At 50.8% G+C, this 27,817-nt stretch overlaps 1 protein-coding gene across 3 annotated transcripts in view; it reads right to left on the bottom strand.

The window, feature by feature from the left end:
* Positions 1-27,817, bottom strand: part of IGSF21 (immunoglobin superfamily member 21) — a 123,461-nt gene that overhangs the window by 17,117 nt on the left and 78,527 nt on the right. For all 3 annotated transcript variants that reach the window (XM_078378958.1, XM_072977469.2, XM_072977470.2), the window contains exons 3-4: positions 24,348-24,469; positions 5,746-5,864 (exon numbers count right to left, since the gene is read on the bottom strand). In XM_078378958.1, coding sequence (XP_078235084.1) covers positions 5,746-5,864; positions 24,348-24,469 — 241 coding nt within the window. The remainder of the gene's footprint in view (positions 1-5,745; positions 5,865-24,347; positions 24,470-27,817) is intronic.

Here is a 27,817-nt window from a genome sequence, read left to right as displayed (position 1 = left end):
ATCATTCTCACAAAAATTACTTTTTATGGGCTTTTTATGGCACCCATATGCTGAGGCAGCATGTGAAGAGTTCTTACATTCCTGCAAGGTTTTGTTTTGTGTTTTTTTCCCCCTCCTGCATGAGAATGAGAGAAACGCCCTTTTAAAAACTACGACAACATTTGTGATTCTCCATCAGACTGGGCCCTTTCCCCTTTGTGAAGAAAAACGGGGGCCCTGAGAAAGCCCAGAGGAATGAGCGGGGGGGGATCCGAGAGGCACCAACATCCCCCTCCCAGTCACTACACCCTTGGTGCCGTTTCTGAGAAGCACAGAACTCTTTCTTCCACATTCTCCTTTATTTTATTTTTTTTAAAAAACATCTCTTATAAATTTTCTCTTAGGAAATTTCTGCCCTCCCCATTGGCCACAAAGCAAAAGGAAAGCGACAGACACAGGAGAGGGTCACTCCGGAGCCAGACGATCGAAGGGGTTTGTGAGGATGGACTAGATGACCCTCGAGGACCCTTCTGACTCTCCCACTCTTTACTTTTAGAGTGAAGCCGAGTGGCTCAGAAAAGACGGGGCCGCGTCTTGACTCCGAGACTTTCAAATGGCCCCCTTCGGACAGGCTGGCTCGGTATTTACGACGACGTTTTAAGATGGAAAGGCCTCTCCCCAGAGCTCTGTGCTTAATTACATCTTTCGGCTGGGACCCGGCTTTCTATTAGGAAATGAATTATTATTTTTCCAGCTGCAGAGGCTGGCGAGACCCGACTCCGAAGGGGTGGGTCAGCGGCCTCCCTTCGGCACCCGAGGGCAATTGAGATGACACAGAGAGGGAAATAACACTCGAAACAGAAGATGAAGGCTGTGAATGCTAACAATACCTGGGGGGACCCCCATGGAAAAGGGCATATCCTGATTTGTGGAAGGAATGGGAGAGAACAGCTCCCATTAACACCTCCTCAGAATGCAAAACGAAGTTGCACTTCTGTTTGTTTGCATATTTCAGGCCACGAAACCTCCAGGCGGGCTGTGACCGGTCCACCTGTCCTCAGATGTAGGTACAAGGGAGGGGCATCTCTCCACAGGGCTTGGAGGAGAAGGGCTGGAGGGACTACCTGGAGCGTGGAAAAGTTACTTTTTGAATCACGCCTCTTGCAATCCCTTGGCCATCGTCACGGGACCATGCAGAAGCTGGGGACGCCAATGTTGTTGGTATGGTGTGGCTCTCTACCTTACTAATAAGAGGGAGAATCCCAGCTCCTAGATTGGAGAATTCAGAGCATATGGCTGTGGCAACAGAAATTGAGAGATATTGATGCTATTTTGTAATACTGGCTTTCTGCCACTATGGGTCGCTATAGTACAACATGCTCACCTAACAGGCATCTAGTGGCAGGTGACGTCCTAAGTACTGTATATAGAGGAGAAAATACTGTATCTTATTCTACCGAGAAGTTCCAGAGAGTGACTTTCAGAGGTTCTGGCTTGCCAGCTCTGCTCAGAAATGGCCAATTGCTTTCCACCAAGAGCCAAGAAGAATGTGCTTGCCTCTCAGAAATGAGGCAGGAGGTGTGTGTGTGTGTGTGTGTGTGTGTGTGTGTGTGTGTGTGTGTGTGTGTGTGTGTGTGTGTGTGTGTGTGTGTGTGTGTGTGTGTGTGTGTGTGTGTGTGTGTGTGTGTGTGAGAGAGAGAGAGAGAGAGAGAGAGAGAGAGAGAGAGAGAGAGAGAGAGAGAGGACTCAGAGGTTCTCCACTGCTCTTAAGACCAGTTTGTAGGCCTGATTGTCTCAGAGGAGGAGGACAGCTTCCTCGAGGGCAAGGGTGACCTCAGTGGTTGCCGTGTCTTCTCTGCAAGGTTGGAGCCTGTTATACAAGCGGCTGTGTGGGAGCCAGAGGACGGACGCCATCTCTGAAGGTCAGGGACGCAACTTCTTTTCAAGCAAGAACAGACGCTTCTTCAAAGGCACACCAAGCGCGTTCTGTCTTCCGGAACACAAAGAGGAACAAAGAACACCCCCCCCCCCCGTCCTTCCCTTTCTGTGCCCGCTGCCCACTTCCAGCGGGTGAATCCTTTTCTCTCACACAAGGCATAGCGGAGGATCACCACTTTTCTTTCTTTTTTTCTTCTTCTCAAATCATGCTCCTTTTCTCCCACCCTTCCTTCTTTTCCCCTCCTTGGGTCTCCTTCCCTCTCTCCATTACATCTCCTCCCCGGGATTAAAACCGGAGAGAAGGGACTTCTGGCCGATCTCTTTAACCAAGCCTTGGGTGCTCATAGGCACATTCAGGAAAATTTTTGTGGTGGGGATCTAGGAGAGAGAGAGAGAGAGAGAGAGAGAGAGAGTCCAGCCAGAGGCAGGAGAGATTTTTTTTGTAAGCCTCCAAAAGGTTGCCGAAGACCATAGCTGGGAGAATCTTCTCCTATGGGAAGGGAGATCAGGAAATATTCTATTTAGGATGCTTGAGAATATCCAGGCCAGTGGAGGAAGAAGTCTGCAAAGCTTCGCATCTGTCGCAAGCTCTTCCAGAAACAGATCCGTGTTCAGTTCATTCATTTGTCCATCCTTTCCCTCTCTGTTTCTTTTCACTCCTTTTCTCTCTTCTCCTTCCCCTCCCTTCCTCTCCCCCTGTCATGTTCGCTCTTCCTCCTCCTCTCTTCTTGGTATAAAGCAAAGGAAAACAGTTGTAAACATGGAGGTCAAAGGGCCGTTGGTAAACACAGGTAGAGGCAGGCGGCATTTCTCCCAAATCTCAAAGGCAGACCACACAATCCCGCTGACCCTTCACAAAAGCACCAATTAGCAATAACCTTCTCCTGTGAAACTCACCCACCTCTTCTGTATACATTTGAAATTAGTGAAGGAAATGCCACAGGGTTTGGCCCCACCGTTAATTATATATATATTTTTAAAAAAACACACACCCTCATCAGATGAAAGCTTGTGTGGCCACAGAGTTCCTCAATCTTTAAAAGTGCCACAAGAGTTTCTTTCTCCTCCACTTTTAGGGTGACAAGAAAAACACAACACCGTTACTTAAAGGGAAATGGTTTGTAAGATGTCCGCAGCTTGCCGCCAGGTTTCGCCCACCCCAAAATCAAAAGCAAGCGGGCTGCTTTGATGTTTATCCCAGCTACAGAAGCTTTGAAAGGTAGGCCAGTGGGTGCCCTCTGGGTTTTTGGACAGCCCGCTCCCATAATTGCCCAAACGTAGAGGGGAATCTATTAAGATCTGGAGCCACAGATGTCGAGAAAAGCAAGCAACCGCCGGGGATGGCAATACCTCTCTTGAGAGCTGCTTTGAGCCATGTCCGTGCAAAAGGTCAAGTGAAAATCAAAGTAACAGGTGCTATCAGGCAACCTTCCTCCACTTGGAGCCCTCCGTGTGTCGTGGACTACAATTCCATTTGCCCCAGTAAATACGACTGCCGAGGAGGGATCATGGAAGGAGCTGAAAACATCTGAAGGCCCCTGGTTAATGAAAGCTCTCCAAAGGCAACACCGTAATTCATCTACAAAGAGTAGGAGCGTGAACCTGTTTGTCTCTCCCTCGTGCTGTGACCCTGACCCTGATCCTAACGAGGTTTTATCCGCTCTGAACCCCAAAGCGATCAAAATGGAGGAATGGGTTCTGACCTTGGAGGCCAAGCCCATTAAGACACCTCCGAGATCAGACCCGTCTCCTCTCTTTCTTTAACCAGACCTTCAGGAAACGCCACGACATGGGGCCACCGCGAAAGAATAAGGGCCGATCACGGAGACTGGTGTTTCCCAGCCACTAATGAGCAGCCGAAAGGCTCTGACTGGAGATCGTTATGACAATGGCGAGAGGAGAATAATGGGGAAGGGTGGAGGAGAGGAAGAGGCATCTACCATTGAGCCCAATGGACCCGGTTGCCATGGAGACCACCGTACATGGCGCTGGGCTTTTCTCCAAACACCCGAGGAGGAGGAGGAAAGGGTCATCCGGGCTGCAGAACATTCTCGTTAGAAGGCTGAGCTTCGTTTCAAAAATCATAGGTCTGTGGAGGCGTGGCGCCTAGCCGGGGAGTGGGGTGGGGAAGCCGTCGGCTGCACATCTCCATTCCCGTCGCCCCAAACCTGTCCATCCCATGCAAATGGGAGGAGTCGTCCATCGGGGGGGCAAGGGTCCTCCTGAGGGAAGCCCTCTCCAAGCCACCAGAGGTCCTGGCGAGGGGCTTTAGACTTTGGCTGGGGCTGCTTCTCAAGGGCGCGAGGCCTCCTAAGGAAATGAAGGACCCGCCTTGCAGTTCCAAGGCTGGCCACAGGGGGCAGCGGCAGAGGACGATCCCAACATAGCTCTCTCGAGCAAGCGAGATGTGCCGGCTGCCGGCTTCCAATGCGAGGTAGATTTCGGGAGGCTGCCAACTGTACAAAACGCGGCACCAGCTGGTGCTGAACCAGCCTCTCCCCACCTCTCCACCCTGCCGACCACGGAGCCGCTCATTTGTCAGTGCCAGGTCTCTCCCCGGCCAACGAAGCTGCACGGTAAACATAAATCGCGAGGAACATCTGTTCCGTGCTGGCATGGCTTCCCCGGACATGAGGCTCCCTCTTTAAAAAAACTAAGATGGTGCCTTGGCCTCTTGGCTACCAGCAAAGGCAGGTCCTGCTGACTCAGGAGCCATCCCGAGGCCTCCCTCCAAGATAAAAGGTAGAGGACGGACAGCTGGTGTTTATGCGTTGGCATGCATTTCCCCGACACTCCTTTCTCTTTTATTTATTTTTAAACAGACATTTGGGCCTCTGCCACAGTTACCTTGGCACTGCCAGGAAGGATGCTCGCCCTGAAGGTGCTCAAAAGCATCGCCTGCCATTTCAGAGTGTACTCGTTTGTTAAGAAAGCAGTGAATTCCTGCCTGGTCAGAAGCCTCAGGCTCTGCGGCTGAAGCCGGCCCTCCTGGGGCCCCAATCCAGCCCTCTGGCCTTTCTCAGAGGACCACACCCCTCCCTTCCAACACCGTCGTCCGATGAGTTCACCACTTTTGTACATTTCCTCCTCATTCTAAGCGGTGGGAAATCGCAGGGTTCCTCCCCTAAGGCTTGGTTACAGGCGTTAAAAGCTTCAAGCAAAATAATGGTTCTCTTTTTGGTCCCACCCCTTGCCCTTTGACCTTTCTTACCACCAGAAGGTGGCTTCCAGGAGCATCTCTGAAACGGATTATGGTCCTCATGTTGAAAGAGAGGGCCCCATCACTGAGTTACTAAAGGTACCCAGTTACTCTGGGGTCCAAAAGGAGGTGGAGGGAAGCTCGTCCTATATGTGCTAGAGTGATTAGGAACACCTTATTTGCAGCTTGCTCAGACACCCAGGGAGGAATTGAAGATGTAAAGACTTTCTTACACCCCTTGGCAAATAGATACAGAGAAGTCGCTGAGCAGACAGCACAATTGGTTTCCATTTGGCAGGTGAGGACGTGTAGCTGTGACAGCAGGAAATTTGGCCCTGCAAATGTTTGTGAGTCCCCACTCCCATCCTCCTCCATGAGTAGCCAGGATGATGGGCCTTGTGATCCCACTACACTTGGAAGAACCCATGTCAGGCAAACTCTTGCACTGGCCCCTCAGTGTCTGAACAGCAGCTCCCTAATTTCAGGAGGGCCAAGCCGGCTGCAGCTGATGGGATCTGGTGTGCCGAAACATCACGGAGGAGCACAGAGTCCGAGAGTCAAAACAGTCATCTTTAAAAGCTATCTTTAAAACCAGAAGGGGAGCTTGAATGGCAGGATCTGTTACTTACACATCACATTGAGGAAGATGTTGCCGGAAGCTAGCACCACTTTCTCCCGGGTTGCTCTGTCGTAAATTCCCACGTGGCATTCGTAGGGGCCGTTGTCTGAAATCCGGACTTCGGGAAGCCTGGAGAGGTGAGAAATAAAAAAAAAAGAGACAGCAGTCTCAGGACCCAGGAGACACACACCGTCAGTTGCGTTTGTCACAAAATGCCCTACGATCACGTCAGAAGGGATGCCCTCCTGCGCCTACAGTCCACGGACGACTCCCACGCGGATCCATTGTCTGCAGCCCCAGACAACAGGGAGAGAAAATGAAGGCTAGTCTTAAATCTTGTCTTTTCATGACATAAGCCATCTTTATCTACTCCTTGTTCTCAGCTTTAAATACTGTCATTCAATGTTGCAAGTAGCCTTGGGTCCTTTTTAAGGAGGAAGGCAGGGGCAAGAAATATTTTTAAAGAAATAATATAAATGGTTTCTAAGCCAAAATCTGACTCCAGGAGGTGGGAGTGAAGAAGAAAGAAAGAAAGAAAGAAAGAAAGAAAGAAAGAAAGAAAGAAAGAAAGAAAGAAAGAAAGAAAGAAAGACAGACAGACAGACAGACAGACAGACAGACAGACAGACAGACAGACAGACAGACAGACAGACAGACAGACAGACAGACTGTATGAGTGGTTATAACTCTGGTTATTGTGGGTTCTGTTCCAGATGTTGCTACATAAAGTTTCTTTGTCCAGTAGACCTCTTACACAATTCACTGTCCACACACCATCACACCTGGTGTTTTGATCATCTTAAAGATGCAGTTGTGTTTTGGGACCTCCTCCCCATCTTTTTTTTTTTTTAAATGACTCCCACTGGACAGGAGAGATGCCAGGCATGATCTGAGCACAAACTCAGAGAACCCAGAGACGATGCAGTCTGAGAGAGGCCACTGGGATTGATGCATGAATGATCTCCCCTCCACCACCCCCTCCCTCCCCCTCCCCCCCCCAAAAAAGGGCAGAGGAAGGCAGAAGTGTCGTGAGAGAGGGTGAACACAGGCAGGAGGGAGGCCGACCGGGAACAAATCTATCTCCAGCTTCCACCCTTTCTAGACATTCTCACAAGTAAGGTTTGCAAGGAAGAAAAAGTCTCTGTCCGTTTCTAAATGGAAATGGGGGGAACCGAGAAGGAGGGGGAACGAAAAAGGGAAAATTAGGACAAACTGGCAGATAAGAGAGGAGTTGGCGACCGGGGTTAAGCCGAAGGAGGCATTGATCTCTCTTCCCCTCCGTGCTTGTCGGTGACATTTCTCTGCTCCGGTATGAAATTCATCAAGTGACAAAACTTTAAATTAAAAACAGGTCTAAGGAGAGGGGAGGGGAGAGAGCGCCGAGGAGGCCACCAGGGGGGAAAAGTAACAGAAAATCAAAGTGTCCCCTACCCCGCTGCAGAGACCAATTTGGAGCAGGAACTAAAAAATGAGTCTCCGCAGAGAGCCGTGATGAAGGCTCCTTGGTAGAAAAAGACAGATTGCAGGAGGCCGCTGGTGGGGCTGGATATCAGGAGTTAATCAAAGAAAACTGGCACCCAGGGGAGTGCAAGGTTTAGGGAGGGCATTGGGGGTGTGTGTGGCTGGAAGGGGAGGACGGCAACATTACATCTAGGCCAAGGGCTGCCTCGTGCCCAAGAGCCCCTCCCCGGAAGGAGGCCGAATGGCAACTTCTCCTGGCAGCACAGGGAACCCTTCCTGGCATGGGGTGGGAGCAAGCCATTTGGGAGGGGGGGAGGAGGAGGAAGGAAACACCCACCATCGGAACAAGTTGGAACAGATCTCAAAGTTGTGGTTGTTTTTTAAAGGAGGGGAGAAAAGGGATGAAGCTCATCCTGGAGAACAGGATCTCTTGAGAACCGAGAACCTGGCCCTCGACCACGATTCCTGTGGGGTTTCCAGAACCCAGAGGACTTGACTTGGCTCACAGATACCCATGAAGGAAAAGAGAGTCGGTTGGGGATTTGCTAGTCTAGCCCTTTTCTTTTCCCCTAAACGTTGAAATATTATTATTACGATTATTGGGACCTGGCCAGATAAGGAGCGCTGGAAGGATATAATTGGGGGGGCGCATTGGGTGCAAGAAACGGAAGGGAATGAGCCGGCTGAAGTCCACAAAAGTTGCTGCTTGTGGATTCTTGGAAGTGCCACGAGAGTCTCGGCTGCTTTAATCTGCTGCATGTCAATGGTGCATTTCTCTATGTTCTAAGTTGGGTTTCCCGTGTGCTCAAGGACACCCTGTACCCATGGGTATCCACACCATCTAAGCAGGCAAGGCTGATCGCTCTGGGGTTCCCGGGGTTTTTGAAGCCCTGCCAGGCCTCTGAGCAGAGGGCCCAAGAGCTGTCCGTGGTGCTGATGGCTACTGGCAAAACAGGTGCCCCCCACCCTTCTTGGGGAGGTCAGACAAGGTTTCAGGAAGGAAGGAAGGACGAAAGGAAGGAAGGAAGTCTAATGAAGGCGGAAAAGAGGACACGGGGGCGGATACTTTCCTGACCTTATCTGGCAGTGTTTCCAGGAGACTCTTCCATTGCTCCTTATAATTTCCTGTCCCCTCTTGGAAGGAGGCACATGTGGGAGGTGTCCCCTCACACCCTGAAGGAGATTGGTGGGTGCCACTTCATTTGATCATGGAGAGATAAAGCCTTTTGGGGAGGGGGGGAAGCTTGTCATTGAAAACCTGAGCCGGACTTGATTTGATACAAGTCTCTCTCTCAACCCCCCCCCCCGCCCATCCCGAGTAATCTAACCTCCCTATGGGTCTGCCTGTGCCTCTTAAGTGGATTAAGTAGACAGGAGAACTTTTTTTTCTCCCCTCCTGGGAATCTAGCCCCATCGATCTGCTGTCTGGTTAGTAGTCAGTATTCAGATAACTGGAGAAGGGAAAGGAGGGGGGGGACGGGGCTGGTGGAGAGAGAACTGGAACGAAGCTTCTTCTCCTTCATTTTGGGTTTCCCCCCCCCTCCACCTTTCCTCCGGTGATAGGGCTTAGGGATCAATAAACTATTAATAAACTGCAGAAGGTTTTAAGGAGAGGTCTGTGTAATGCAGTTTAGCAGCTGGAGTTTACCAACACTGACAGCTCCTCAGAAGGGTAAGTAATTGTGTTATTGCAAGGAAGGGGCGAGGTGTGAAAGAAGTAAAAGCAAAGAGGGAAGAGGCCAGGTTGTACAGGAGAGGGTGAGGCCAAACCCTGGAGGGCGGGACTGAGTCAAGGCCCAGGTATGAGCAAGGGGGCAGCCTCCCCTAATTGCAGAAACACTGCCCCCTGGCAAGGTTAATGGGGGGGTCTGGTGTTCTGGTGGAAAGGATTTGAAGGTCAGGGGACAAGAGATCTGTCTTTCGTTCCCAGGCGGCAGGCCTCACGGGGCGGCTGCGAGGACAAACGATAGGAGGCGGAAGGTCATGCTGACCATAGCTGCACAACCAGTCTGTTGGAACGGAGCAGCCTTGGACAGAAGCTGCCCAAGGGCAAAGCAGCAGTGGGGAAAATTAGGGCAATTGGACTCCATTTCCCATCAGCCACAGTCAGTGAGGCCACTGATCAGGAAAAGTGGAAGGTCGAATCCAACAACATTCAGAGGGCCAACTGTCAAAAGAACCCCAGTCTAATGAGTCTGTTTTTGGAAACAGTGCTCTTTTGAGTAGAGAAAGAGATCTCTTTGTCACAGCTGACACTTTTCCTGGCTTACATATTTTGCATAGGGTGTGCCTTGCTTTGTGATTGGCTATTGGAGGTAAACATAGGTTTAATTTCTGGTCTGACTATGGAGGAACAAAGGTCTGGAGGTCCCTATCATCACAGGGGAAACCTTGTTAATCAGGAAAAAAAATACGTATTCCCTTTGACATCTCATCTGACATTTTTATGACCATAGGGAGCTGATCTCAGTTATTCGTGTCACTTATGACTACTAGCGGTTCTCTGAGGAGGAAGAACATATGCAAGTGCATGCCATGACATCACAGCAGGTTAACCAATGGCCGGACAGGCTCATGAGCTGTAATCAAGTTTTGGACTTGGATTGCTTTGATGCCATCACTGTTTTTTCCCCTTCCCTTCCCTCTGCAAGGCCTGCAATGCGAAAACAGCTGGCGTTCGCTCGGTGGCTGCTCCCGGCTCCATGGGATGAAAACCAGCCAGCGTGTTTCATTTAAATATGTTTGGTTGATCCAGACATCTCTAACGAGGGCCAATTAATCCACCGGATGAACACGGAGATACAGGACTCGGGGAAAAGAGCAGCAAGAGGGGAGCGAGGCGGCTGTGAAATCTCGGCTTGTTTGGTGGCGGGTTTTGCAGATGCTTTCAGCGAGAGCTGAACTTTCCTTCCAAAACTTTTAAAGGACTGTTAATGGCTTCTCATCTCCCAGCAGCCTCTGCCACCCCCACCATCTCCTCTCAGCTCTTAAACCACCAGAAGCATCAAAATCATTGCATGGGGGGGGGGCGGGATTGGACACACCTGGAACAGGAGACCAAGCAAAAAGGAGCGTGGAAGAAGCAGCCGGTGAGAAGGAGACCCAGCCAGCTGTGGCCGCTGGTCAGGGAGAGGCTGGAGGCAGCGTGATCAGTGGCCAGTGGGTCAGGTCATGCCCGTGGCGTTCGGGGGGGGGCAGAAGGCACAGGGACCACAGGTGGCTGGTGAGGCTATTCTGGCCTAGCCACCTCTGGCATTTCACTCCGTAGAAACAAAACACCCACAAGTTTCTAGCCCTGGAGGAGGTTGCCAGAGGTACTCGGCCAAATCTGTACTTGATTTCCTTACTTAATCCCATTTGCATTCTGCTCTTCCTCTGATCAGGTAACGTTAAGAACAGATGTCCAACTTCCAGGTCCCTGATCTCCCTCCTTCAAGCGCTCTCTCTCTCTCTCTCAATCTGCCTTCAAAAGAAACATTATTCTCCAGAAGCCCTTTCCAGAGGAAGGACTGCTTCCCATGAAATAGCACATGCAGCCACCCTAGTTGAGCATCAACGGCTAAGAGCGAGGGCTGTTCTTTCTTTCCTCCACTCGTCTCAGCCGAGTTCCTCTCTCTGTCTGTTCCCTAGTTCGCAACCGCCAGCTTCCCTTTCATCAAAGTACTGTATCCTGGCTCTCGTTTGTTCTGCATACAAACAGCAGGAGATCCGTGACCCTTTCCAGCTCCATGGGGCCAGGCGGACGGCGGGTGTCCCACCAGGCTAGGAATCCCACCAGACGATCCGAGAATCGCAAGGTGTGTTGTTGTGCCGCACAATCTCAAGAACCTGACTGCTAGGAAGGCTCCCCCGGGGAGGCCCTTGACTGCCAGAAGCAGGGCCAGGCAGACAATGAATTGCACAAAGGAGTAAACGTCCTGGGCGTCTCACATGCTGGAGGGCCAGACAGAGGCCTCCTGTTCAGCAACAAGCTCTTTTTGCAGAGGGAATCAGGAAAGGATACAGCTCAGCTCGCGACACACTGAAACCGTCTCCCCATTCAACCAGGTGGGAGGAGAAAGCCCAGGGCCCCCTCCCCCTCCTCCCCGAGACCCCCTCCTCTGAGATGTCGGACCACCACACCCATCCCCTTTCACCATCCGCACCGTGGAGTGTCCCAGCTGTGCAATGGTGGAATTCAGAAACTGCTGGAGCCCTCTCTGTGGTTGGGAGCTCGATTCCCCCTTGCCCCCGGGGCCTCTGTGTCTGGGGCTGGGCTTGATGATCTTATATAGGGCCCCTTCCAACCCTACAGTTCTAAGGTCCTAAGGCAGTCAGCATTTTTTTTCCTGCTACATGTTCGACCAAACAGAATTGTTCATTTTCCATGCTGCTGTTTCAGAAGAATTTATGGATATTCAGGGAGTCTGAAACGGCTGCCATCACGGCTGGCAAAAGGGTTTTTTGCGTGGGTGTGAGTGGTGGCAGGAGGAAGCCACCCAGCCACCCGATGCCCATCTCTCTTCACAATTCTGCATCGCCTTGTCGCATTGCACAGAGTTAGTTTTGGGTAGCCAGGGTTTCCCCTAGAAGAGCCAGGCCACTGTTGACCCATCCGCCACTGACGCAGGGTGGGTGGGGGCCTGAGGGTGAAAGCCCAGCCCCTCCTGGCACGACACCGGCCCCAGTGCCCTCCTCCTGCCCACTCGCCCTTCCCGGCACCCTTAAAAGGAACTGCCAACCGGCAGCTTATCTTAATGGGCACGCCGCTTTAAAGCTAAACCCCTGCCATCTGCTTCTGCACTTAATTACCTGCACGCTCAACAAGAAAAGGAAAAATCACCCACCGCTGCAGCAGAATCAGGGGTGAACGCCGGAGAAAAGCAAAAAAGGACTTGATGCACAGCGGGCGGAAAGGGGAGGGTGGCCCGAGGAATGGAGGGGGGGGGGGATCCCAGGTGCTGAGGCAAGATGGGGAGGGAGGGGGAGCGAAGGGCAGCATTCCTGGGAGGCACGGCACCCCAAGAAGGAGAGGGATTTCACACCCCCATCCCCTCTTCCCAGGGCCACCAGTTTCTAGAGGCAGCCCCTGCTTAACATGGACCGATGCTGAATGCGGTGCTTGTGGCGCTGAGTTCATCTGGGCTGACCACACCCAAGGACTTCTTCTGCTCGGCCCCTCTCTCCCTGTTCACACCAAACCTACCCTTCCATGGGGGGGGGGGGAGAGGGAGAAACAGCTCTGCCTTGATGGCAAGGCGGCTGACTTTGCAGGGGTTCAGTGCCTGGAGGAGGGCCAAGAAATGGTCTCCAGCTATTCCACCACCACCACCACCATCATCATCTCTGGAGTCCAAATGAATAATGCATGTGTTGCTTTACTTAACAGACAACAAGGGTCCTGGGGAGATTTCAAAAGGGAGTCTCACAAGGACAGGGAGAATTGACGAAGGGGGAATCGTGAAGGGGGTTCTTGAACATGGGTTACCTCTCCAAGCTGACACTTCAGGTTGAATACCAGGATGGGGTTTTTGTGTGTGTGTGTGTGGTTTCTTTGGTCCATGAGGTCACGAAGAGTCGGACATGACTAAACGGCGGTGGCGGTTTCTTTGGTGTACAAATCTGAGAATTCTCCACTCTGGAAGCCCCACCTGTCAGGCAGACACCCAACATTGGCTCACCTGGAAGAAAGACCTCACCTGGAAGGCTTTGAGACCCAGCTAGGCCCAGCGCTGCAGAAATAGGGCACCCATTTATTCGGGGTTTTTTCAGAACTGCATCATAAGGTTCTGGAAGAGAACCACGGTCCTTCCCCAGTTGGTGTACGGATCTGGAGCAGCACAGATGAGCAAATTTCTTATAGGGATGTCAAAACAAGCAAGATTCTTTTGCTGATCCTATTTGTGGCCAAAGAGGGCGATGCCTGGATGCTCGGACGGGCTAACCTGGAGATCAGTGAGTGAGGACAGAAGAGAGGAGGGACCCAGGTGTGCCTGAACCCACACAAGGACTAATGGCTAGGAGGGGGGCCTCTCCCACCACGTATGTGATCCTGTTCTCTGCTTCTGATTTTGTCCCCAGCAAGCCCAGAGGAAAGGCTGCGGCCAGCTAGCCAGAGAACGAACCCACGGTGTTGCAGCTCTGCGAAATTACAGAGCCTTTTTCTCTGCTTCTGTCAAAAACAAACAAACAAAAAAAAGAGCCCACTGGAGGCACTGCAGGAAGGAAAATGGCACTCAAGGATGTTTTAGCAGGATGGATTCTTGTCTTGGGAAAGAGGGCCATCCCAGGGATGCTGCCGTTTGCTGTTGAATGATTTGACGGCTTACAAGCCGAGATGTGAAAATCTGTCGGCTTCACTTCCATTGCATCCCTCAGATTCCCATCAGTATTCTCATCCTGGCCAAGCTTTGCCTCCGGTTGTAAGATGGTTTTGGGGTTTTTTTTCCCCTTTTCAAATTAAAAAAAAACCCACCTTGTCTCAAATGGAAACTTGTGTGCATTTTGTCATGCACTTTTCCTCTTGTGTGCATGTTTAGACGTTCTTCTTGGTATAAGGTTTTTTTGTGTGTGTGCTGCTTCCCATGGGCTAAATCACATTTCTCTCTGAGTAAAATGTATTTAAACATCAGTTTGAAGTGGACCCATTTTTCCTTGGCCTCACTTGCTTCTGTATAAAGGGTAGGAAAGGAGACAACAGGTATGTTTGTGGCCTGAGGAATTCAGTTGCCATGGTCTCCTTCCCATCATGGGAAGGCAAGCAAATGTTGGCTTTTATTATTAGTCACGCAAACCACAAATGGGGCCCGGTAATTAAAACCATAAGTCAGCGAAAGCAACATTCTCTTCCATCCCCAGGTGCAAGCTCCACCACACAGCAAGGGAGGTGGGTGGTTAGCAACCATTCAGGTAGACCTCTCGAGATGAACATCTTCCTGTCGAGGATGCAAAGCAAGGGGAGAGGCAGAATAGGAATCAAATAAATAAACAAAAAAACAAAACAGCCCATAGATAAGGCGTCAACTCCAGTGCAACAGCTGGCTGCTGTTTAAATAGCTTCTTATCTCCGACCCCCAGTTTGAGAGAAAGGCAGAGAATGCTTACAGGCCACACAGGGAACTCCTACGGACCGCCTTCAGCTCACCCCTAAAGATTCTCTAGGATCATGATTATGACGATGTGCCATCAAGTTGGTTGATTTTGACCGACGGGGACCCTTTCCAGGGTTTCCTAAGCAGAGAACACTCAGAAATGGTCTTCTTCCAGGGGTGCCCTGGGCCTGTCCAGCTTGCCCAAGGCCCCCCAGGCTGGCTCTTCTCCCGGGAGGCATCGGAGGGAGGAATCGAACTCTCAGCCCAAGGACTACTGTCCTAGACTAGCCTCCCAAAATGAAGGTGGTGGACTTTGAGCCTCTGGACTCCAAAGCCCTCGTCACAAGCCATTCCTCCTCTTCCCATCAGCCGTGATGTCTGCTGGAGCCCAACAGTGCCTGGACATCCGGGAAGGCTTGACGTCTATTCTTTTCGCTATCTTTCAGACAAAGAATGCCATCCACTATTCTGAAATATGGCATATATTGACCAAACCCTTCCGGGAGAAGCGGTCTTTCGCGTCACTGGCTGCAGCCAAATTGATGGAGCACGGAGAAGGGAAAAGGAACCGTCCTCTCGGGCCTCCGGCTGGTTACAAAATTCACACGTCCTCCTTCCGCTGCACATGGTAGCCTTTCCTTGACATTTCTCTCTCCGTTAGACAAGACGGGCGCAAAAGCCACCACTGTCCCTGGGAGCTCTTCCTTCGTTTTCTCCCCCCACCCGCCCCAGACTTACAAGCTGTCATGCTTTGGAAGAAGGAGAGGATGTGAGACCCAGCTGGGGTGGGTGGGGAGGCACACACACACACACACACACATTCAAGCAGATTGGAATGGGGGCGGGAAAGAGGTTAGAATCATGGAGTTGGAAAGGGGCCTTGAAGGCCATTGAAGCCAACGCTCTTGGTCAAGGCAGGAATCCAAGTCAAAGCAAATCTGACAGAAGGGTGTCCCATCCTTCTCTTGAAGGCCTCCAGCGCTCACCACCTCCCCTTAAGGTCATGGGTTCCATCACTGTACTGCTCTAACAGTGAGGACATTTTCCCTGATATTCAGCTGAAATCTGGCTTCCAGTCTCTTGAGCCCATTGTTACACGTCCTGCGCTCGGGGATGATCGAGAACAGATCCTGCTTACATGGAAGAGGACTCTGAATGGAAACACTTTGTTCTCATGGACGTCCACAGGTAGCCAAAATTGATGGAGGTGTCAACTGGTTTTTAGTGGTCATTGTGGTATGTTTTGGAGCCAGACTGGGGAACACGCTCTGACTTGAAGGCCTCATCCGAGGGCTTCTTAAGCTGAAAGCTCTTACTGCCAGGGGCTAGGCCTTAGGAGAAGCAAGGCAATGTGTTAGCATGGCGGAAATCCGGCGCACAAAACTAGCTTCCATACAAATGAGGCTATTCTTCGCTAAGTTACCACCGTGTCATGACTCAGGTTTGGTGACTGGAGGGAAAGGGAATTAATTACAACTGACAGGTGACTTCCAAAATTTGGTCTCTGCCCCCAACCCTTCCAATCTCACTGGAAGCAACCAACTTTGCCAACCTCCTCTTATCCGCAAACAAAATCTGCGGAGGAATTGAACAACAGCTGCCGCTGCCAAATGCCAACGGCGCACTAAATATAGGCTCCCATTTACATCCTGCAACACAACCCGTCTCCCCCCCCATTTTTATTTTTATAGCAACAACAGCAGGCTGCCATTTCCCCACCCTCTCCCTCCTTCCTTCTCTCTCTCCCTCTCTGTATACATATATATATATTTCTCCCCTCCCCAGAAAAGAGGTGAAAATTCTCCTTTACCACAAACAAACTCCACGCCACAGTAATTCAAGCAATCCGCACGCGCCCAGATGACAATTACGAAGGCTTTTAAGCGCTCTGTGCTGAGGCTGGCAAGAAACGGTTCTGCCGGTAAATTGTGTTAGTTCTACAACACACAGGCAGGAGGGTAGGGGCGGACAGGGTGGGAGAAAGACGGAGCCGTCTGGAGGAGAGAAAGCCCCCCCCCGGGGGGGTTGGGTCTGGATGCATGAGCTACCCAGAGGAACAAGAAGGAGCGACCACAGCTGCCTCTCCCAACATCCTGGGTCTTTGGGGAGGCGAATCTTGAGGGAGGACACAACTGTGTCTCACAACGAATCTCCAGAGGTGTGGAAGTGCTGCTTTTTATCAAGATAAAACATTATTTTACGGCTGCACAATGTGAACCAGGGTGCATCAAAAATGGCCGTGGCGAGCACGCACCTGCATGACCGACATGAAGAAGACTTGCTAGAGACGGGAAAGGGGGTGGCGGGGTTTCAGGACTACAACTCCCAGAATCCTGTCCTAGGTCTCTGTTAATTGCTATGGCTCGTAATCTGTTCTAGCACAAGGCTGCCTTCGGGCCAAGCCACTGAACCTCAGTTCCTCCTTTTTTGAGTAATTGGTGGCTTGGGATTCGCACAGCCGTCCGGCTCTCTTTCTCTGCTTTCAAAGGCCGTAATAAAAAAAGGGGGAGAAATTGTGGCCCCCGGCAATGAGCTGAATTCTCACTGCGAGGAGCACGTAGGCCGCTCCGGCAGCATCCACGCAACGCCTGAACCGAGGCGCCGAGGGATCCGGACTTTCAAAAGACAAAGTTACACAAAGACAGCGATAAAATGTCTCCGTCTTGATTCAGCAACCTTTTTTTTTTTTTTTTTTTTTGCACTTCGCTTTCTCTTCCTACACTGACGTTCGTATAACGGATGACATTCGTACATACATTAGCTAATGAGGGAAATAATTTTTCCCCCTAATTTGGCCGGCTGCATAGCTCGGTGTGTTGGGCACCTGGCTGTGGAGAGACATCTGAATGCGGGAGAGGGAGCCAAACGAAGAGATGAAATTCTGCTTAATTCAGCCGCAGCTGATGTTCAGAGGTATACTGCTCCTGAAAGCAGAAGATGGATTTTGCCTTCGTGGCTGATACCCACGGATAAATCGGTCCCTTGCTGAGTCTAGCAAAACCCATTTCTCTGGGAGGATCCTGAGCGAGATGCAAAGGTGGCCGTCTCCTGCGGTTTGCCCTAAGCGTTGGGCAATAGAGAGTTTGATAGAGATGGCTCCTGTAAACGGGGATGCAGCTTAATGTGGATGTTCAGAGAGAGGAGCTCGTTGCCTCTTCAGACAACCTGTGGGGTCCTTTTCTCTCCCCCATTCTCTCAAACAGACGCACACAGGCAGGGAGTGCGCTTTGTAAGTTGAACACAGAAGCAAGTTTCGAGGTCAAAATCAGAGAACAAAACTCCCAAAAGTTTCTGTTTCAATCCCCTCTGTGCCTTCTCTTGCTGTGAGGAGGGGGGCGGTGGCGGAAAGCTCTTTATATAATGTGCAGAAAGAACAAAGTCAATAAAACAGAAGAAGAAGAAGCAGAAGCAGGGGGAAAACACAAGACCGTGACAAGCGGGGGGGGGAAAGGGAGGGTGAGCGCATTCGGCATTCCAGCACAGCAGAAGAAAATTGTCAAGTCAGGGAATATGTAATCAATTAGTAAAGCCCCAGAAATACTTGCAAAACAATAATTAGTCATGTCAGAAAATTCCACAACAATTAAACTGGCGGGTGAGCAGAACACAGGCTGCCTAGGAAACAAAATCAGGATTAAGGGGTGAGAAAGAGATTTTGTGATCCATTTCTACATTAATCATTCCATGCCAGGGAACGCCAGGGAAGAAGGTCCCCAAAGCCTTTAATTCTCCCCCTCTCCCCCTCCCTCCCTCCCTCCCTCCCTCTCTTTCTGCATCAGCACTTGGAAGGAACGAGTTACAAGCTCATCACTTGTAATTTGTTCCTCTTCTTCTAAAGCAAACGTCAATTGTTTTGCCAACTCGGTGCTTCCTGGGTCTTTTGAAAACCCTGTGCAAACATTCTGACTCCTTCCTGTGGGACGGCTCTATGTAGGTCTGCAGCGGACTGCATAGCTCGGTGGTTCAGGAGCCCGAGGCTGGGAGTTCGATTCCTGACTTGTGCCTCCCTGGGGAAGAGCCAGGAGCCAGCCGGAGCGGCTTTGGGCAAAAGCTGCACCGTCCCAGGGACCCCCCCCCCCACGCCCCCCCACACCCCCCCCCCCGAAGAAGGGAATGGGAAGCCGCCTCTGAGTCTTCTCTACCTAGAAAACCCTGGAAGGGGTCACCCTAAGTCGGAAGGGACTTGGTGGCACACGGGTATTTTTTTTTTTTTAAATAAAGGGACCATCCGTTCTCCCGTCTGTCTCACGCCGGAACCGGGAGGGATTCCTCTGATTTTCTTTTCTGAACGCCTGGAAATCAAGTTCGCCCAACTCACTCCCAAGAGTTACGGTGCTTTGGTCAACAGCGGAAAACAAAGGGGTGCCAATTCCACGGGTCAGCATGAACCACCACCCACCACCCTGGACATTAGAGGGGTCTTCCTGCTCCAAGGGTTCCCCCCCCCCAATTGCCGCCCCTGATGATTTATTTCTTTAAACTAATATAAAAAGAACTCTCATGTCCCGTAGGAGCTGCAGGGAGAAGATCTTTGGGGTTTTTTTTAGGTTGTTGTTAGTTTGCCAAAATGACTTCAAAGAGTTATGGTGCTTATGTCCACAGCTGAAAACAAAGGGGCTCTATTCTCAGAGGTCTGCATGTTCCCCCCCCCCCCCCCGGATTTTAGAAGGGTGCTCCTGCTCCAAGGGTCCCCCCACAGGTAATTTCTTTTTAAAAACTAATATATAAAGACCTCTCATGTCCTGTAGGAGCTGCAGGGAGCAGATCTTTGGGTTTTTCTTAGGCTCTCCAAAATGCCTCCCAAGAGTTAGAGCGCTTTGGTCAACAACTTAAAACAAAGGGGCTCCAATTCCACAGATCAGCATGTACCCCCCCTCCCAGATTCCTTCTCCAAAGGTCCCCTCGAATTGCCCCCTTCCTATAATTTTTTTAAGCTATTGTAAAAAGACCTCATGTCCCATAGTAGTGGCAGGGAGCAGACCTTTTGGGGGGGGGGGTTTGCTTTGGCTGTTGTTAACTGGCTGGAGAGATCCGTGGTTTAGGCAGAGGCCACACACACACACACACAGAGAGAGAGAGAGAGAGAGAGAGAATCTGGTGTTAAAAGGCCCAAAAAGATCATTACAACCTCTTCCAGGGAGGTCTGACTTAATTTAATATCTCACCCTCCACAAAGTTTATCCCACTTCACTCTAATTGCAGCAACAGAAAAACACTTTCGGCAGAAGCAGAAAACAGGATCAATGGGAACGATCGGAACCAAAAGGAAGACGTATTGATCCTCAGCACGAGAAGGAAGGATTAGGAAAATCTGTTTGAAAGCCCAGCTTGCCGGGGGGGGGGGGGGCAGCTAGACTGCCAGCTGGAGGGAGACCGAGAGCCTCCTCCCGGGTATGGGTGGGGTTTTTGTTCATTCAAAAGAGAGGCGGGAGGGGAAGGTGTGTCCCTCCAGATGTTGTCCAACGATAGCTCCCATCAGGCCACGACAGCAAAACAAATGGTGAGGGATGATGGGAATTGTAGTCCAACCGCATCTGGAGAGACGTGCCTTCCCTGCCTGAAGTGCAAAGGCTCTCTACATCAAATGAGTCACCTGTCTTACCTGGTTTCAGGAGGGTCTCCTTGCTAGTCTCTTGCTGGAGCTGCTGGGGTTTGAACCCGGGGCCGACCAGACACAAAGCAGGGGCTCCAACCCCCTCCTCCCCCAAATTAGCATCCTCTTCAGTTCATACAGGATTACAAAGAAGGCCAGGGCTCATCGCTAAGGGTCCGCACTCTGTCGCACATCTCACCTCTGGGAAAGCGGGCGAGGGGCCTGTCCTGGGTTCACGTCAACAGCGAGAAGCCCCCACTCACCCTCTCCACCCCAGCTGGAGACTGGGAGCAGGAAATGGTGAAGCCCATTGATGCTCTAAGTGGAGAAGGGATTTGGGGAGGAAGGGACCATTTTGCAGGAGAAGCAATGAACTTACGACATTCAGGCACTCCGTGGGTCTTACTCACACTACTTTGGGGACAAAGGGCCATTTAATATGCCCGGGGCAACTCACTAACAGTGGCAGGAGCCTTCCTTGCCTCCACCTAGCTATTGATTGCAGAAAGCAAGAGAGGATGTGATCTATTACAATATTTACATCCTCCACCCACCCCAGTACAGTATCGGAAGATCTCAGGCCAGGATGTGAAGTAGATCTTTTAATTCCCTTTGAGTCCCCGCAGCAGAAATCACAAGGCACGAAGGGGAGGGGGGGTGGAGAGAGAGAGGGCCGGCAACCGGCTTGATGGCAAATCCCAGATTTCACTCAAGTTTTATTTCCTTTCAGTGCTCGGAAAAACAAGCGCTGAAATACGTTCCAGCACATTGGGAAGAAATAGCACCCCAAAATGAGATGCTATATCCCAGCCTTTCTCCTTAAATTAAGTCTCTCTTTAACATTTTTATACTCCAGTTTGGGTTTTATAAGCCTGGCCGTAAAGCCAACGGCATAATTAGTAATAAAGCCGGCTTCGCTGTGAGTGATTTCTGGCTGGGAGGAAGGAAGGGAGGGGTGCTTATGTTTATTTATTCCCTCCCCCCCTCCGTAGGGGTCTGCATCCCACTTTTCTATTTTTATCTGGATTTATGTCACTCCCATCTCCCCGTGGCTCCGTCCCCCAGCGACAGGATGGATGAGGCTTCCAAGAAAGCCACTCAGCTTGTCAACGGCTGCTTGTCAGGCCAACGGGAGTTGGTCCTCCCACAGCATCTGGCCAGCGCCAAAGACGGGAGATCATAGAGAAAGAGTTGAAAGCAGGCCACCGGCTGGTTCTGGAGGTGTCTGTCACACCCGCTCCGCTGGGGGCACAGAGCTGGTCCACCCCCCCCAGGCCGAAGTGTGCGCCGTGAGCAGCACAGCGAGGTTGGCAGCCAAAACGTTCCTGCAGAATAGAGATCGTCAGGCCGGAGGTTCAAAGGTGACTCTCTATGGGACTACCTCTCCCTTGACTGAGTCATTACAGTGTCCAGAAGGGGACATGACCACCGATACGTAATTATCAGCTGTCATTTCAGTTGTGGCTTAAGGTGTGGGTTTTCCAGGTAAGGAAGGCGCAGCAATGGTTTTGCATTCCTTTCTCCTGGGAACGCCCTGGGACCAAAGTGTAGCTGGCCCAAGGCCACCCAGGCTGGCTCTACTCACAGGGCGCCCTGTTGGGAATTCAATTCCCAACCTCTGGCTCCACAGCCAGCGACCCAAACCACTGAGCTATCCAGCCAGCGAAATAATAATCGCATGCCATGAAGGAAATTCTGAGTTGCGGGGTTTTCCAGGTAGGGAAAATATTCAGGAGTGGCTTCCCATTGCCTTCTTCGAGTGGTGATGAGGGATCCCTGGGACGTCGCAGCTGCCCCAAGGCCACCCGGGCTGCCTATTCTCCCTGGAGGGCTCATTGGGGGGGGGATTGGGACTCTAAACCTCCGGCTCTGCAAGCCAGTGACCTAAACCACTGTGTTATCCAACCAGCTGGAAACTGTATTTACACCAAAAAAAAAAAAAATCCTTTTCGAAATTCTGTCCCAGGTGAGCCTTCAAGCAAGTGAGGTCAACACAGATGAAAAGCCTGGAAGGAATGTTGTCTTCTGCCAAGGATCACCTCTTTTCTCCTTGCTCCATGTGAAGACAAACCAAAGTCAGAACTAACGATAAGACCGGTGTCTTTCGACCTTTGGTTCCCCAGTTGTTTTGGACTTCAGTTCCCAATAATCCCAGTGAACGCTTCCAATGGAAGGATTCTGGGCGCTGAAGTCCAAATCAGTCAGAAAGCCAAGGGTTAAAAGCCACGGTCAACCTGTTAGATGATGTGCTGTGCATCTGTCTATCTTTCTAAACACATGGTGATTGCTATTTGTCTTGAACTGAGCCCTCATGACATGGTGTGACACTCCGTTCATACATCCTGAACGGGCGCCATGAGGCTGATTGTTCTTGGTGCTGCCCAAGGGAAGAAGCCGACCCGGCGTGGCCTGAGCCGAGCCATGCCGGGTCACCCTCCTGTCACTGTTCCTGGAAGGACTGAACGGCGACGGCACCTCCAGCCAGATGTGGCCTGGAGCCAACTTGGTCCAACACAGCTGAAAGCCGTCACACAACATCTTACACCAAATCGTTAAATTTGGGGGGGGGGCACCCAAATTGCTTTCATTCAACAAAGACCAGATGTTGCGCGCACACACATACAATATATATATATTCTCAGTTCACTGTGTCCCGTTTCTTACTACATCTTGTCTCTCAATGCAGTGCCTGAGGGACTTGATGAACTACCTCAACTACATTACAATGGTAAAGTAACTAAATTATGCCTTAGTTACTGCAAAGGGAAAAACAAGAGGAATTGGTTATAAACAAGTCCTCTGTGAAGTCTACCCACATAATCTGGTTATGTTCCCCCAAACCCCATCGTGGAAAACATTTCAAGGAGCTGACGGGTCTCTCCAAACCTGTAAGCCGCGCCATAGGATATCACTCTGGCCTTTTTAATATGGGGCCATGTGAAAATTGCATTTTGCTCTCCATTAAATCTTCCTCGCCTTGTTTTCCGCTCCTCCTGCAAGAAAGCAAGACGCTCTGTTTTGACAGCTGCGGTGGTGGTGCCGGGACTTCCTCTCGCTCAAAATACATTAATTTGCAAATATCTTCATTTATATGTAAATGTGGATTTCTTATCCCTGAAGTCTCTCCGGCCGACTGGGAAGCAGCTTGCACAAAACTTTGCTTGCTTTTGTGTGGCGTCTTGGGTTGTCGGGCTGTCGGATCTCAGCCTCCTGGGCGATCGATGGTCCTTCTCTCTTCTTCCCCCTCCCCATGACTGTGAATTTTGATTTCAAAATGTTTGTTTTGCCACTGAATAATGGAAACCCTCCCATCTCCTCTCCTCAGACTGCAGCGCGTGTGTGAAATCACGGTGCCATTATGAAACATTTTTGACATCTCAATTTCCACAGAAACAGAAAAAGGTTCTCCCACTTGGAGGAAAAGCAGCTGGTGCAGATTCTGAATTATGGGCTAAGAAGAGGAAAAACAAAATAAAGGGGAATCCAAGCCGGCAGAAATGGACGGGGGAAGACAGCCCCTCAGAAAGGGTGCTGGGTCTCTCCTTGAAGACTGTCTATACTAGAAGGGAAAAAAAGCCACCCTTTGCCTCTGAGTCATCAGAGAGTTTGTTTTGCTGTGTCTTATTATTTGTCTCTGATCTTAGATTTGCAGTGATAATGTGCTTTTATATAAGTTATTAGCTACCCCAGGGCTATATGTCAAGGAGGATGGGCTAATAAGTAAACAAGCGAACAAATAAATGTCAGCAAACAAGCAACTTCAGACTCTGTTTCATCTTTCTAGCCCAAACTAGGACTAGCCAAAGTTTCAGGCAGACTTACACATTCCACGTCACAGGAGCTAGCCAATCTGAAATCACACAGTTGCATAACAGCAATGCCCCAACAGTCAAATATGGCTCTTTGCTATGCTTCGTAACAAATGAAGTTTGTGTGAAGTAAGACTAAGAACACATCCAAGTCTGATTTTTTAAAAAACCACAGATTTAGGCCTGTATAACAACCAGCATGAGTCTAGCCAATCAGGAACACCTGGCCAGGAATTTATAAATTGGCAGCCCTTTTGCCAATGAACACTCAGGTGAAACAAAATAACAGTTTCAAAGATACTCTATCTTTAGATCCCTGGGCACATTTTTGTAATCTAGTGGCTCAGTTCCTAAACAATACAGAGCCCTGACTTAGCAACAAAGCAATCTTGTAGTGCCTGAAGCGCTGACACATTTATGGGGGCACAAGCTTTTATAGACTGGAGACCACTTCATCAAGGCATGAAGCCTACCTTCAGCTGGCAGGTATATAATGCCAAAGTGTCAATGCAATGCAGAAAAGACAATCAGGGACAACTCAATTAAAGCTTAAAGGCATGCAGTGTAAGCACCATAGCGAGGCACAACAATAGTTAATGGCAGCACAGCTTTGACTGCTGAGAACAACTCTGTGCCGCATCCTAGCAAAGTCCATTCCAAGGCAACGGGTCGGACTTACCGCACTGTGGACTGGTACACGAGGTCTTCCCTCTTGCGATAATTCTCCATGTGTGACTGGTTGGTGGAGAACATGGCATCAAAGGTGAAGATCTTCTGCTTGATGGTTCCTCCATCCGTCACCTGGATAGAGAAACACAGAAGAGGTGACAGGAGCTGAAGCATGCCTCGTGGCTGGAGCACGCCAGCTTACGTGTTTCACAGAAGACTATGAATAACACAGATTGGGGGAAACCAGTGAGAAACGCAGGCGCTCTTTGCTCTTTGGGATGGCCGCCAAGGCTGGGAAGCACGTGGTCGCAATGACCAGATAGGCGGGGTATAAATGGAATAAATAAATAAATAAATAAATAAATAAATAAATAAATAAATAAACAAATAAATAAATAAATAAATAAATAAATAAATAAATAAAGCAAGCAAGCAAGCAAGCAAGCAAGCAAGCAAGCAAGCAAGCAAGCAAGCAAGCAAGCAAGCAAGCAAGCAAGCAAGCACTGTTGTTTGGGACAAGAGGCAATTCACTCTGGCCAGCCTCATCAGACCCAGGAAGGCTCCACATCTGGCCCTCAATGTTCCTAACGTTCTTATCTCTGATCGGGGGTGGATGATCAGAGACAAGAAACCAGTTAAGGCTGGGTAAGATGTTGCATTCAAAAGAGGCAGAGCAACTGTCCATGGATTGCAGCCTGCGAAGGCTTTGCATGAAACAGGAACTCTGGGTATACAGACTCAACCTTCTGTTATTCAACTCGTCGTTGATCTAATCATGGGCCGATACCATCAGGCTACAATTCACATCCTCCTCCACCACCACCACCAACATGTTTCGCCCATTTTTACTCTCTCAAGGAGCTCTGACGTTGACTAAGAATTGCCACCCTGGGAAAACATTTCCTTCTCCACCTTTAATTCTCCTAAGGCCCAGCCATCCACAGATAAATGCTGGTGAGGGGGGGGCGCACTTTGGAATTAACAACTGGCATTCCCCCCCCCCAGACCTATAAGCAGTGCTGGGGTGGAGGTGGGGGGGCGAGTACCAGTAAAATCGGAGCTGAGAGAGGAAAAATGTTAACTCTCCTCCCTCTGCTCTTAATCTCTCAATAAAAATCAGACCTCCCGGCATCACAAGTGTAAACAACAAAACCAATAAGACATAGCTGCTAAATGTGGGCTCGATCCAACATGACGCTGGTGTCAGGCCCTGGGATCACTTTGTCTTCTATCCCTGCACCCCCCGGGTGGATCTCAGGTCTGCCCAAAAAGGAACACCAAAGGGTTTGATATCAGGGGTTTTTTTTTGGGGGGGGGAGGGGTTGGGGATGGGCTCAGGAGGAAGGCTAGAGAACCCCCCCCCGCTCACTCTGGACTTTACTCTTGGGCAAGAGGATGTCCTGCACTGCCGGATCACTCAGTGGCTTAGAGATCGGGCAGAGGAGCCAGAGGTTGGGAGTTCGAATCCCCCACTGGGCCTCCTTGGCAGGGGCTGGACTGGATGGTCTCTGGGGCCCCTTCCAGCAGCTTTGCAGTTCTAAGATGATGATGATGATGATGACAATGATGACCTGGTGCCACACTGTGTTTTTCACGGGCCTTAAGATCCAGTCTCTTTGAAACAGGCTCCAACACACAAGCACGCTTTTATTCCCCTCCCTGTTTGCACAAATTCACTCTCTTCTCCCACCCACCCCTTTATCCTTTAATAAACCCGGTGCTTCAATATTGTTCCTGGAACGCTCCACCGCATCCTGCTTTCCCTCCCTCCCTCCCTCCCTCCCTGCTAGCCAAAAGATCAAGAAACATTATCTTCCTCCACCTCCTTTTCTTTCTCCCGGCCTCTCTTTCTCTCTCAGCTTCTTCCTTCTGCTTAGTTGCAGTTTAGGGCATGTTTAAAAATAAATTAGTACAAAAGTTGTGAGGGCGGCGGGGGGGGGGGGAGAAGAACGATCAGGAAGGGAAGGGAAAGGGGTGGAGGCTGGGATTTTTTTATTTAAAAAAAAAACAGAGAGAGAGAGAGAGAGAGAGAGAGAGAGAGAGAGGAAAGGAAGATGTGAAAGAAAGCCTTCCACTTTGATCCACAAACACCATTCAAAGACCCAGGATGGGGATGATGAATGCAGAGGGGGGGGGAAGACGCCGGAGGGACTGGGAGAAGGCGAGGGAATTGAGCGGGTGCCACCGTGGAGCTCTGAAGATCAGTCCGGAGCTTTTAAAGGCTTAGTTAAGCATCAGGGGGGCACAGAGGCTTCAGATCTCTTGAAGTTATTTATCTTCAGCTTGCATGTGTGCAATCTCTCTCTCTCACACACACACACACAGAGACACACACAGACACACCTCTTGCAAGCTTGCCTTCCTCGGCTTCCCCGGACCTGCACAGTCCCACCCGGCTGCCCACACGCATCCCACACAGCAGACGCCGGCAATGAATTCTGAGGACCTTCTCGGCTACGGCGCAGAAGCCCACAGGCTGAAGGGCAATCCGGCGCCCTTTCCATCCTTCGGCCGGCCTCCCTCTTCCACCCAATCCATGAGATACGGTAGAAGCGTGCCAATAGCGGTGGGAGCAGATCGTGGGCAAGAAGGGAGGAACCCGCAAGGCTACTGCCCACATGAGGGCCCAGGCAAGGTGACATCATCATCACCACCACCATCATCTTAAAACTGCACAGCTAGAAGGCACCCTGTGGATCATCAAGGCCATCCTCTGACAAGGGAGACACGGTGGGAGAATTGAACTCCCCAACCTCTGGGTCGGCGGCCGGAGGCCTCAATGCCTGAGCTGTTGGGGGTGAAGACACGACAACATCTGCAGCGGCCATCAAGAAGACGGCGTGGCCCCAGGAACGGCGGCCAGAGGTCTTCTGCTGGCCATGAAGAGCCAGCGGGGCCCTCCGACTCAACCACGGGCCACAAAAGCCGCTCTCGCTTATTGCTAAGAGACGGGAAGCTGCAGCCGCAGCAGGCCGGCTCGTATTCCCACCGCAGCCGGCGCACCCTGTTCCCCTCTGCCGCGCGCTAACGATAAAGCCGGCTCTTCACGTACTTCTTTATTTATTCCCCAGACATGCACTCCCGGAGTTTATTAGCACCATCTGCATGCTTGCTTTTCCCAGGCAACAGACATGCTGACACTCCCTTCCAGGTGCATTATTTCATTAGCGGGTTCGCACCTTGTCGTGTTTTATCTCCGAGACACGCGGCGCCCTGCCTGGGCGGTGGAGCAGCCGGGGCTGGTGAGGAGAGGAGCGTCAGAGTCGGGCCCCAAAGAGAACCCCAAAGAGAGGACAGCAGGAAGGCTAGAAAAAGCAACCCTTCCCTGTAAACATCTGCCTTAACATCTGTGCGGAGGGACCTTAAGAAGCGGGGAGCGTGTGAGCCAGGTTACGAACCCTGGGTTCAGTGGAACCTGGACTCAAGAGTGTTGCTGGGAATTTCTGGCTAGCAGGAAAAAAAGGGGGCCATCTCCTTTTA

The sequence above is a fragment of the Pogona vitticeps genome, chromosome 7, assembly GCF_051106095.1.
Source record: "Pogona vitticeps strain Pit_001003342236 chromosome 7, PviZW2.1, whole genome shotgun sequence".
NCBI classification, from domain to species: domain Eukaryota; kingdom Metazoa; phylum Chordata; class Lepidosauria; order Squamata; family Agamidae; genus Pogona; species Pogona vitticeps.
This window is presented reverse-complemented; position numbering and strand designations above follow the sequence as displayed.